The following is a 12,103-nucleotide window of genomic DNA, read 5'->3' as shown; positions in this document are numbered from 1 at the left end:
TCTACCTTTGAGAAAAAAAGCTAATGACAACCAAGATAAGTAGACAAGTCTAATGAACATTATAAACTGGGTGGTTTGAGCCTTGAATGCTGATTGGCTGACAGCTTAGGTATATCTGACCGTATACCATGGTTATGCACAAAACACATTTTATATTGGCCATTAACCACACCATCTCAGGCCTTATTGCTTAAGTACCCTACATATGTAATGATAAGGTGTCCACATTACCTGTAATCAAGGCTGTTTTGGTTTACAATATCAAAACAGATCAAATATATACACAATTTAAAGAAAACCACTTTCAACTTACTCTGAAGAACAGATGTTTCTTTACTTCTTCTGCGTCTCGTTCTCCTGCCCCAAGACGTCTTTCTGGACTCCTCCTCAAAAGCTACAAACAAAAAGAGCAAAACAAAGCAGAGTAAACATTAAAGCTGTGTTTCAATAACGCCATCGTCTTTGGTTTCTTCTCAGTTCACACTTTCTGACAGCTGATAGCAGTCACTTGAGGTGTTGTGTTTCAGTAAAGGAAGTGACTGCACCATTTGAAGTGACTGCACCATTTGAAGTTAGTAGTAGAACTTCACCAGAACCCACCCTTCTCATGATGGAGATGGCCTCTGTTGAGAGGAACCTTGGGTAGCGGACTTCATCGTTGACAATGCTGTCAAACACCTCCTCCTCATCGTCCCCAGGGAATGGAGACTGGGACAGGAAAAAAAACACAGATTTTTGCACATACAGTCAATGATTGAGAATGCCATTTTTTTCTTTTATATGGACAAGTACTGACCAGGTCAGCTATGTACAGTTGAAGTCGGAAGTTTACATACACTTAGGTTGGAGTCATTAAAACTCGTTTTTCCACTCCAACCACTCCACAAATGTCTTGTTAACAAACTATAGTTTTGGCAAGTCGGTTAGGACATTACTTTATGCATGACACAAGTAATCTTTCCAACAATTGTTTACAGACGGATTTCACTGTATCACAATTCCAGTGGGTCAGAGGTTTACACACACTAAGTTTACTGTAGCTTTAAACAACTTGGAATATTCCAGAAAATTAATGTCATGGCTTTAGAAGCTTCTGATAGGCTAATTGACATCATTTGAGTCCATGTATTTCAAGGCCTACCTTCAAACTCAGTGCCTCTTTGCTTGACATCATGGGAAAATCAAAAGAAATCAGCCAAGACCCCAGAAAAAAAATTGTAGACCTCCGCAAGTCTGGTTCATCCTTGGGAGCAATTTCCAAATGCCTGAAGGTACCACGTTCATCTGTACAAACAATAGTATGCAAGTATAAACACCATGGGACCATGCAACCGTCATACCGTTCAGGAAGGAGACGCGTTCTGTCTCCTAGAAATGAACGTACTTTGGTGCGAAAAGTGCAAATCTATCCCAGAACAGCAGCAAAGAACCTTGTGAAGATGCTGGAGGAAACAGGTACAAAAGTATCTATATCCACAGTAAAATGAGTCCTATATCAACTAAAACTGAAAGGCCACTCAGAAAGGAAGAAGCCACTGCTCCAAAACCACCATAAAAAAGCCAGACTACGGTTTGCAACTGCACATGGGAACAAAGATCATACTTTTTGGAGAAATGTCCTCTGGTCTGATGAAACAAAAATAGAACTGTTTGGCCATAATGACCATCATTATGTTTGGAGGAAAAAGGGGAAGGCTTGTAAGCCGAAGAACACAATCCCAACCGTGAAGCACGGGGGTGGCAGCATCATATTGTGGGCGTGCTTTGCTGCAGGAGGGACTGGTGCACTTCACAAAATAGATGGCTTCATGAGGAGGGAAAGGATGTGGATATATTGAAGCAACATCTCAAGACATCAGTCAGGAAGTTAAAGCTTGGTCGCAAATGGATCTTCCAAATGGACAATGACCCCAAGCATACTTCCAAAGTTGTGGCAAAATGGCAACAAAGTCAAGGTATAAAGTGGCAATCCTAACTGACCTAAGACAGGGAATTTCTACTTGGTTTAAATGTCAGGAATTGTGAAAAAGTGAGTTTAAATGTATTTGGCTAAGGTGTATGTAAACTTCCAACTTCAACTGTATATAATGTTAGAATGGTCATGACAATTGTGGTTTTGTGATAATGTTTTTTTTTGCCATTATCATCTTGTCAATTCAATTCTAAAAATGTAATAACAATATATATACATTACCAGTCAAAAGTTTGGACACCTACTTTTTTCAAGGGCTTCTTCATTTTATACATTGTGGAATAAGTGGAGACATCAAACTATGAAATAACACATATGGAAACATGTAGTAACCAAAAAAAAACTATTTTAGATTCTTCAAAGTAGCCACCCTTTGCCTTGATGACAGCTTTGCACGCTCTTGACATTCTCTCAACCAGCTTCATGAGGAACGCTTTTCCAACAGTCTTGTAGGAGTTCCCACATATGCTGAGCACTTGTTGGCTACTTTTCCTACACTCTGCGGTCCAACTCATCCCAAACATCTCAATTGGGTTGAGGTCAGGTGATTGTGGAGGCCAGGTCATCTGATGTAGCACTCTATTACTCTCCTTCTTGGTCAAATAGCCCTTACACAACCTGGAGGTGTGTTGGATCATTGTTCTGTTGAAAAACAAATGATAGTCCCACTAAGCACAAACCAGATGGGATGGCGTATCGCTGCAGAATGCTGTGGTAGCCATGCTGGTTAAGAGTGACTTGAATTCTAAATAAATCACTGACAGTGTCACCAGCAAAGCACCATCACACCTCCTCCTCCATGCTTCATGGTGGGAACCACACATGGAGAGATCATCCGTTCACCTACTCTGGGTCTCACAAAGACACGACAGTCGGAACCAAAAATCTAACATTTGGACTCATCAGACCAAAGGACAGATTTCCACCAGTCTAATGTCCATTGCTCATCATTCTTGGCCCAAGCAAGTCTCTTCTTCTTATTAGTGTCCTTTAATAGTGATTTCTTTGCAGCAATTCAACCATGAAGGCCTGATGGGGCTCCCGATTGGTGCAGCGGTCTAAGGCACTGCATCTCAGTGCTAGAGGCATCACCACAGACCATGGTTCGATCCAGGGCTGTATCACAACCGGCCGTGATCAAGAATCCCATAGGGCGGCGCACAATTGGCCCTGCGTCCGGGTTAGGCAGTCATTGTAAATAACAATTTGTTCTTAACTGACTTGCCTAGTTAAATATAGGTTAAATAAAAAATAAAATAAACAGAATTCACACAGTCACCTCTGAACATTTGATGTTGAGATGTATCTGTTCCTTGAACTCTGTGAAGCATTTATTTGGGCTGCAATCTGATGTGCAGTTAACTCTAATGAACTTATCCTCTGCAGCAGAGGTAACTGAGTCTTCCTTTCCTGTGGCAGTCCTCCTGAGAGCCAGTTTCATCATAGCGCCTGATGGTTTTTGCGATTGACTGACCTTCATGTCTTAAAGTAATGATGGACTGACTATCTTTTCTCTTTGTTTATTTGAGCTGTTCTTGCCATAGCATGGACTTGGTATTTTACTAAATAGGGCTATCATCTGTATACCACTCCTACCTTGTCACAACACAACTGACTGGCTCAAACGCATTAAGGAAAGAAATTCCACAAATGAACTTTAACAAGGCACACATGTTAATTGAAATGCATTCCAGGTGACTACCTCATGATGTTGGTTGAGAGAACGTCAAGAGTGTGCAAAGCTGTCATCAAGGCAAAGGGTGGCTACTTTGAAGAATCTAAAATATTCCATGTGTTATTTCATAGTTTTGATGTCTTCACTATTATTCTACAATGTAGAAAATAGTAAAAATAAAAGAAAAACCCAGGATTGAGTAGGTGTTCTAAAACTTTTGACTGGTACTGTATATATATATATTTTAGAGTTGATCAAATATTGGCCAGCTTTAAGAGCCATAGTATTGAGTAGGTATGCATCCATATGACAGGTGAGAACCACTAACCTCTCCAACCAGCATCTCAAAGACGAGGACCCCCAGACCCCACCAGTCCACAGCACGCGTGTACGACGTCTCCGTCAGAACCTCTGGGGCCAGGAACTCAGGAGTACCACAAAACGTGCTGGTGCGGTCCCTGAACCCCATTCCTGCCAGAATACACAGAACCATGATACATGTATGGAGACTTTACGGTCCACCCAGACATGGAAATCTGACACCCATATAAGTTTCAGATCAGCATACATACAGTGCATTCAGAAAGTATTCAGACCCCTTGACTTTTTCCACATTTTGTTACGTTACAGCCTTTTTCTGAAATGGATTAAATAGTTTCCTACCCTCAATCTACACATAATACCCCATAATGGCAAAGCAACAAAGTAAAAAAAAATTGTAACATAAAAAACTGAAATATCACATTTCTATAAGTATTCAGACCCTTCAAATCAGTACTTTGTTGAAGCACCTTTGGCAGCGATTACAACCTCGAGTCTTCTTGGGTATGATGCTTCATGTTGGCACACCTGTATTTGGGGAGTTTCTCCCTTTCTTCTCTGCAGATCCTCTCAAGCTCTGTCAGGTTGGATGGGGAGCATCGCTGCACAGCTATTTTCAGGTCTCTCCAGAGATGTTAGATCGGGTGTAAGTCCTTGCTCTGGCTGGGCCACTCAAGGACATTCAAAAACATGTCAAAAAAGCCACAACTGCGTTGTCTTGGCTGTGTGCTAAGGATCATTGTCCTGTTGGAAGGTGAGCCTTAGTCAGAGATCCTGAGTGCTCTGGAGCAGGTTTTCATCAAGGATCTCTCTGTACTTTGCTCCGATCATCTTTCCTGACTAGTCTCCCTGCCGCTTTAAAACATACCCACAGCATGATGCTGCCACCACCATGATTCACCGTAGGGATGGCGCCAGGTTTCCTCCAGATGTGACACTTGGCATTCAGGCCAAAGAGTTTAATCTTGGTTTTATCAGACCAGAGAATCTTGTTTGTCATGGTCTGAGAGTCCTTTAGGTGCCTTTTGGCAAATTCCAAGCGGGCTGTCATGTGCCGTTTACTGAGGAGTGGCTTCCATCTGGCCACTCTACCATAAAGGCCTGATTGGTGGAGTGCTGCAGAGATAGTTGTCCTTCTGGAAGGTTCTCCCATCTCCACAGAGGAACTCTGGAGCTCTGTGAGATGAACATCGGGTTCTTGGTCACTTTCTTGACCAAGGCCCTTCTCCCCCGATTACTCAGTTTGGCCAGGCGCTCATCTCTAGGAAGTGGTGGTTGGTGGTTCCAAACTTCTTCGATTTAAGAATGATGGAGGCCACTGTGTTCTTGCTGCAGAAATGTTTTGGTACCCTTCCCCAGATCGGTGCGACACAATTCTGTCTCGGAGCTCTGCGGACAATTCCTTTGACCTAATTGCTTGGTTTATGCTCTGACATGCACTGTCAACTGTGGGACCTTATCTAGACAGGTGTGTGCATTTCCAAATCATGTCCAATCAATTGAATTTACCTCAGGTAGACTCCAAATCAAATTGTAGAAAGAGCTCGAGGATGACCAATGGAAACAGAATGCACCGGAGCTCAATTTCGAGTCTCATAGCAAAGGGTCCGTTTACATATGTAAATAAAATATCTTGTTAATTTTTAAATAAATTTGTTACATTTTATAAAAACCTGTTTTTGCTTTGTCATTATGACGGTATTGTGCTTAGATTGATGAGGACATTTGTTTATTTAATCCATTTAAAAATAAGGCTGTAACGTAACAAAATGTGGATAAAGTCAAGGGGTCTGAATACTTTCCGAATGCACTGTAGACCTTATATAGAGTTATTATACATTTATTTTACATTCAATGGTGTTGGAACAGTGAGAGATGGCATTAAGTTGAGGTTGTGTGGTTTTTGTCCTATTTACCCTCTTTGCAAAGGCCAAAGTCAGCTATTTTTACATAGCCCTCAGTGTCCAAGAGCAGATTGTCAAGCTTCAGATCTCTGAAAGTAAAACAAAAATAAATAAATCATGAGAATCAGTATCAATATACTACAAGAGTATAATTTCACCTAGTGAATGGAATTATTCCTACCTGTACACAATCTTATGTTCGTGTAAAAACTGTAATCCCAATACGACACAAGCTGCATAAAATCTACAAGAGAAAAAAAAAGTGGATTTCAGCAAGAAATCAGAGAAAATTTGAAGAGAATCCACTTTATGATTTAGCGTACCACTGAAAACAAGACAGTGGATATAGAGGTGAGCACTTAAGATACTATTTCAAAGCAAATTGCACCAGAAAATAATCTTGGCACAGAAACAAAAGCTTTGGTGCTCACAAAGGACGTGAACCTTCATATTACTACTAGACAAAAATACCATAAAGATGAAATTCACAGTAGGGGAAACCGCCCCACTATCTGCCCCATGGCCATTAGGGTGTTTGTTTTGTTGACAAAGCAGAGCTGGGGAGCGTCGCAGTAAAAGAAAAATGGCAGTACATATGCTGCTGTTCTATCACATGTGCAATGATGTCAGAGGGGGGAAAAACAACTGTGGTTTGCAGTAACTTCTGTTGTTGTAATATCACAAACAGACGTGGCAGTTTCATTATTAAGGATTTTAGCTTTTACAAAAAGGGGAAATCTGCAGTTGCTACATCCATTTTTGGACTTATAATTTAATGATATGTACTGATTGATTCTGGAAGAATATAACATATAAATGCCTCGAACTTAGTTAAACTGTAATACCCCATCAGAACCCAAAATATAAGACTGTTTTACTCCAAAGTTTGTAAAGAAAGTAAATGTAAAACAAACATTATAAAACCTCAACATGGTTAAAACTATAATTTTTATATAATGGATGGTCAGTCCTTGCATAGGTCTATGAATTTGAGAGTGATTACATTTCACATTTCCCATAGCTTTTTTAGCAAAACAGGGGCGGGAGAGGCTTTGTTATTGATTTCAGCTTTAAAGCATGTAAAAATAAAAAATAAATGGTGTCACTCACATGGCCCTGGGCTCGGAGAAGACGTCAGAGTGGATGTGCATCATCAGGTCTCCTCCGGCAGCGTACTCCATGACGAAGCACACGTGCTCCTGCGTTTGGAAGCAGGCAAAGAGGTTGACCAGGAACGGGTGGCGCACGCTGTTCACCGTCTCAAAAATACGCTTCTCACACATCAGACTGGGGGGGGAGACCGAGAGACAAAGATGTAAGCCACTGATGCCTGGGCAAGAAAATCTATTTAATGCTACTTAAAATCCATGTGTAAATCAATTCCTGAAATGAAAGGAAATCAGACCAAACTTGTCTGAGCTGAGCTAATATCTTTTCCAGCATCAGCTGTTAAAGGATTAATATGTAGAAATCGCTCTGCCAGTGTCTGGTTGCAAAAAAACGAACATATTCACCTAATTTCAGTTTATTTGACAAAACAACCAATGTATAGTGTAGAGCAGGGCTCTAAAACCCTGTTGCTGGAGAGCTACCATCCTGTAGGTTCAATCCAACCCTGTTCCTGGAGAACTACCGTCCTGTAGGTTTTCAATCCAAACCTGTTCCTGGAGAGCTACCGTCCTGTAGGTTTTCAATCAATGGATTGAAAAACTACAGGAGGGTAGCTCTCTGGGTACAGGGCTGGATTGAATAACTACAGGAGGGTAGCTCTCTGGGTACAGGGCTGGATTGAAAACCTACAGGGGGGTAGCTCTCTGGGTACAGGGCTGGATTGAAAACCTACAGGAGGGTAGCTCTCTGGGTACAGGGCTGGATTGAAAACCTACAGGATGGTAGCACCCTGGGTACAGGGCTGGAGAGACCTGTTTTAGAGAATCATTGTACCACCTAAACCCCTGTGAAATGTCTTCAATAACCAAAAATATCTGGTGTACAAAACCGAAAGTAAAAAGACGCAAAAAATATGAAACTAAAAGGACAGAAAACGGACCTACCGCTTACCAGGCTTGCTTTCCATGAGAATGAAAAGTCTATAGCTCACCTTTCTTTGTGAATTTGGTCAGTTTGCGTACAAAGCTACATATTGCGCCCATATCAATGTACTTTCTTTTTGCTCGTAGTCAACTCTGAACTGAATTACACGGCTAAACAAAGGTATACTGTTCAGCTCATCAAACAAACAATTCAAAAGACATCAGTATCTGGCCTACTTGGTTGAAGTGCACAGGTTGAGCCCCTTGGTTGAGCCCCTTACCTGTCCACCTCGTCACGAGCCACAATGTCTCCTTTCTTCAGGGCTTTGATGGCAAACATCTCTCCTGTGCTTTTATACTCGGCCAACAATACCTGTGTGGAATGAGGGAAGAGAGAAGGCATTTTAGGAAGGCTGGGTTGAGATTTTCAGTAAGAGCACATTTCTCTTGAGCAAGGTTTCCCAAACTCAGTCCTGGGCGTGTGCACATGCCACCGCACCCCCCCGAGTGCACGTTTTTGTTTTTGCACTACACAGCTGATTAAACTAATCAAAGATTGATGATGAGTTGGTTATTTTAAATCAGCTGTGTAGTGCTAAGGGAAAACAAAACATGCACCTAGGGAGGGTCCTGACCTCTAGAACAGGGACGGGTAACTCCAGTCCTCCAGGTTTTGAATGACTCCAATAATCAACTAATCATGATCTTCAGTTTAGAACGCAATTAGTTTAAAATCAGCTGTGTTTGCTAGGGATGGGGAAAAAAGTGAGACTACTCTAGAAGGGCTGAGAAAGAGAGAAGAGCAGGGCTCTCCAACCCTGTGCCTGGAGAGCTACCCTCCTGTAGGTTCACTCCAACCCTGTTCCAGGAGCGCTACCCTCCTGTAGGTTTTCACTCCAACCCTAATCTTACACACCTGATTCTAATAATAAGCTGGTTGATAAGATGAATCAGAAGTTACAACGGGGGTTGGAGTGAAAACCTACAGAAGGGTAGATCTCCTGGAACAGGGTTGGAGCGAAAACCTACAGAAGGGTAACTTGCCAGGAACAGGGTTGGAGAGCCCTGGGATCGAGAAATGGGTTGGGTGTGTGCCACGTACCTTTCCGAAATGACCACGACCAAGGACTGCAACACATTTAAAGTCTCTGAGACTAAACTGAAATTGTTCTTCTTCCCTGGAAATGGAGGTAGATATCATATATTCAATAGAAAAATACAGACAAACTAATGGTGTCCTGTGTGGCTCAGTTGGTAGAGCAAGGTGCTTGCAACACCAGGGTTGTGGGTTTGATTCCCACAGAGGACCACTACTGTAAGTCGCTCTGGATAAGAGCATCTGCTAAATGACTAAAATGTAACACATTTTATTGCTTTCAATAAGAAAATAAAACCAATCAATTAAGAGGTAAAAACATGCACTTCCTTATGGAAGTTGGGAACAATACACTGCCCCCAATAAATTATAACCAATCAAACAAAAACAAACACCTATTAAAAGTACATCATGAATGCATCAGTTTCTTCCAAAAATGTCCTCAAACAGTTAAAACAATATTTGAGTGACAGATATTCACCCTATTTGAGAGTCAAAGAATCGCTGCTCTTGATTACATAATGAGTAATTATTTAGGATCTGTAAATCAGTGATTCTGCGCAGTTCAACTGCAATGTAGTCGCCAGTGAGCTCTACCTTATCTCCTTCTGTATGGCTGTGAGCTCCAGGCCTGGAGGCTGGATCTCCTGCTCTGCAACCTTGTCTAGTCTGTCTAGGTCTGACGACTTCACAGCTATGCTGTTCCTCTTGTTCAGGAAATCAAACGATGCCAGGGCGTCCTGCAACAGCATAACACACTTTTTAGGAGGATGGGGCAGCGTGGTTATGTTCAGTGTGGCACACTGTAACAAAATGTTTTGCAACGGAAAAAGTGAATGTTCGGATTCAGGCAGTACAGCCCAGCTTCAAAACGTTTTCATTGAGCAAGACCCAGGTTTCCGTTGTTTAATGTTTTTGAACTGGGATGACCATTCCCACTATCATAACCATTATCATATATGACCACATGTGCACTACTTCCTCTATCAGGCATCTCAATGGTAACCCCATATCCGTACCTGTACTTCCTCCTTGTCGGGCAGTTTGTTGTCCTGTGCCAGTGGTTCTCTGATTCCAGCGGGTACAGGGTAGTGCTTGGGTCCCAGGGTGGGCTCTTTGTCAAAGTCCAGCTTGGTCACCAACGGTTCACTGATGGGACTGGAAGGAAAGGTGCCACATCTTAATGAGAGAGTCTACAGACTGTGTGAAGATGTTACGAAAGTCTCTGGCATTTGTGACAGTGTGCGTGTGCATACAAACACCAGTGTGAATTTATGCCTGTTATATATATATATATATATACACACACACACCTGGTGGGTGTTGGAGATCCTGGCAGACTGCTGGTCCCGGTCTCAGCCACCTGTGGGCTGACTGTGGGTAAGGCCCTTCTGACCAGGCGGCCCCAGGTGGCAATGTTGATGTTCATCTGAGGAGCACGCAGGAACGTCTTCCCTGAGGAGGGACACAGGATAGGTCAGTGACACCACTAACCTCCTTAACAGCGGTCACAAAGCCAGACGGGGAACACTAGTCCTCACAACACCCCTACAGACCCTATGACCGGGGGTGACCGTGGAAATCATCACCTCACCATTATTTGACTACCGATATTTAGTGTAAGAGACTGAATTAAGCCATCCAAAGAGGACAAATAGTGTCCTGAAAACCAAAGCAACTATGTGATTTCTCAGACAAATTTAGATGTAATTAATATTTTCCATTAAAACCAGTTTTTTTCTGTGGACCTCCTGTTGAGTATGAAGTCAATTTTATTCTGCTTTGGGCCCTATTTTTGTGTTCTCAGAAAATGACGAGTTACCTTGCTGCTTTGAGAAGATCTTTTTTTGTCTCTGCAGTTTGGGTCGCCGCTCAATGACAGGGGTGAAAAATGTGACCTGAACAAAAATCCATAGTTTGGAGGAGACATACAGGACACCAAGCAAACAGGCTTCATCATAGGAAGGTATTGATAACTGGGTGGTGTTCATTAGGGCAAACACGGAAAACATTTAAAACCGCTAGCACCAAAAACTAAAATGAGCGTTTCTTATTGGACAGGTCCAGGTTAATGAACACAACCCTGGTGTAGTGTCAATGTGGGATACCTCTGCAAACAGGGTTCCCTGAGGTTCCAGGTAGAGACACATGCCGTGACGCTGGTTGTCCAGGAAGTCCTCCAGTCGCAGGAACTTGACAGCACACAGCGAGCGCCAGTCTCTCCAGTACACCGAGATCTCCAGCTCACGAGACTGCAGGTAAAACAATGCACACAAGGTCAAGCGCACAAACACACAAGCAAAGTCAACATTTTCGTGGTGCATTGTGATTTCATTTGAAACGATGTGAATTACTAGGAGGAGATTATTTAACTAGCGTCTAGTGAACTGAGGAATCCACTAGTCTTCTCCTCATAACAAATACTGTTGTAGAAAATACCAAAATTAAACTGGCTGCCAGATAATGAGGTTTGCAATATGCTTATAAGTTAACTGTGTGTGTGTGTGTGTGTGTGTGTGTGTGTGTGTGTGTGTGTGTGTGTGTGTGTGTGGTACCCTGTCCAGCTCCAGTGTAAACTTCTGATCCCAGGACTGGTTACTGACAGGTCTCCAGTTGGTCTGTCCCACCACTGTATTGTCCAGCTTCAGCACAGCACTGATTTCATCTGGAGAGTAACAAAGATTTAATACCATTTCCTGCCAAAAATGTACATATTATAGTTCATACATGTATTGTTCAAATGACATTACATTTAAATGAACACGGTGATCTTCCTTTAGGATACATTACATATAGAGTGCTGTGGTTTCTGTATATTTATAGTTCTGCTACAACTCATGCTCTCAAGCGGAGGGGATGATGGCAGCGGTAATGTCACTTGACAGGTTTCAGGTTTCTCCAATGTGCTTTTGTAAAGTGTGTATATGGTGGTGTCTGAAATGGGCTCTATATAGGGAATAGGGTGCTATTTCAGACAACTATGTATAAATATTGTACATCGTAAATTCCTGGTTTTCTGACGGTGACAAAAAAGCTATCAATGGATTAAGTTTGATTAAGTTTGATGGAGGGCAAGTAGGAGAGACTGTTGGTGTTAGGAGA

The 12,103-nt window shown here is 42.2% G+C and overlaps 1 protein-coding gene across 3 annotated transcripts in view; it reads right to left on the bottom strand.

Annotated features, from left to right (window-relative positions):
* The window catches only part of pkn2a (protein kinase N2a), a 34,366-nt gene that overhangs the window by 2,746 nt on the left and 19,517 nt on the right, over window positions 1-12,103 (bottom strand). For 2 of the 3 annotated variants that reach the window (XM_071376998.1, XM_071376999.1), the window contains 14 exons: window positions 11,557-11,666; window positions 11,110-11,253; window positions 10,824-10,899; window positions 10,315-10,456; window positions 10,021-10,159; window positions 9,599-9,741; window positions 9,008-9,083; window positions 8,187-8,278; window positions 6,983-7,159; window positions 6,054-6,116; window positions 5,885-5,961; window positions 3,976-4,118; window positions 601-708; window positions 314-394 (listed from right to left, as the gene is read on the bottom strand). In XM_071376998.1, the coding sequence (XP_071233099.1) occupies window positions 314-394; window positions 601-708; window positions 3,976-4,118; window positions 5,885-5,961; window positions 6,054-6,116; window positions 6,983-7,159; window positions 8,187-8,278; window positions 9,008-9,083; window positions 9,599-9,741; window positions 10,021-10,159; window positions 10,315-10,456; window positions 10,824-10,899; window positions 11,110-11,253; window positions 11,557-11,666 (1,571 nt within the window). Of the gene's footprint in view, window positions 1-313; window positions 395-600; window positions 709-1,141; window positions 1,285-3,975; window positions 4,119-5,884; window positions 5,962-6,053; window positions 6,117-6,982; window positions 7,160-8,186; window positions 8,279-9,007; window positions 9,084-9,598; window positions 9,742-10,020; window positions 10,160-10,314; window positions 10,457-10,823; window positions 10,900-11,109; window positions 11,254-11,556; window positions 11,667-12,103 lie in introns of those variants that run through there. The other variant, XR_011671916.1, reaches the window with a different exon arrangement.

This window comes from Salvelinus alpinus, chromosome 30 (assembly GCF_045679555.1).
Source record: "Salvelinus alpinus chromosome 30, SLU_Salpinus.1, whole genome shotgun sequence".
NCBI classification, from domain to species: domain Eukaryota; kingdom Metazoa; phylum Chordata; class Actinopteri; order Salmoniformes; family Salmonidae; genus Salvelinus; species Salvelinus alpinus.
Note: the sequence above shows the minus strand (reverse complement) of the source record. Positions and strands in the feature narration are given on the sequence as shown.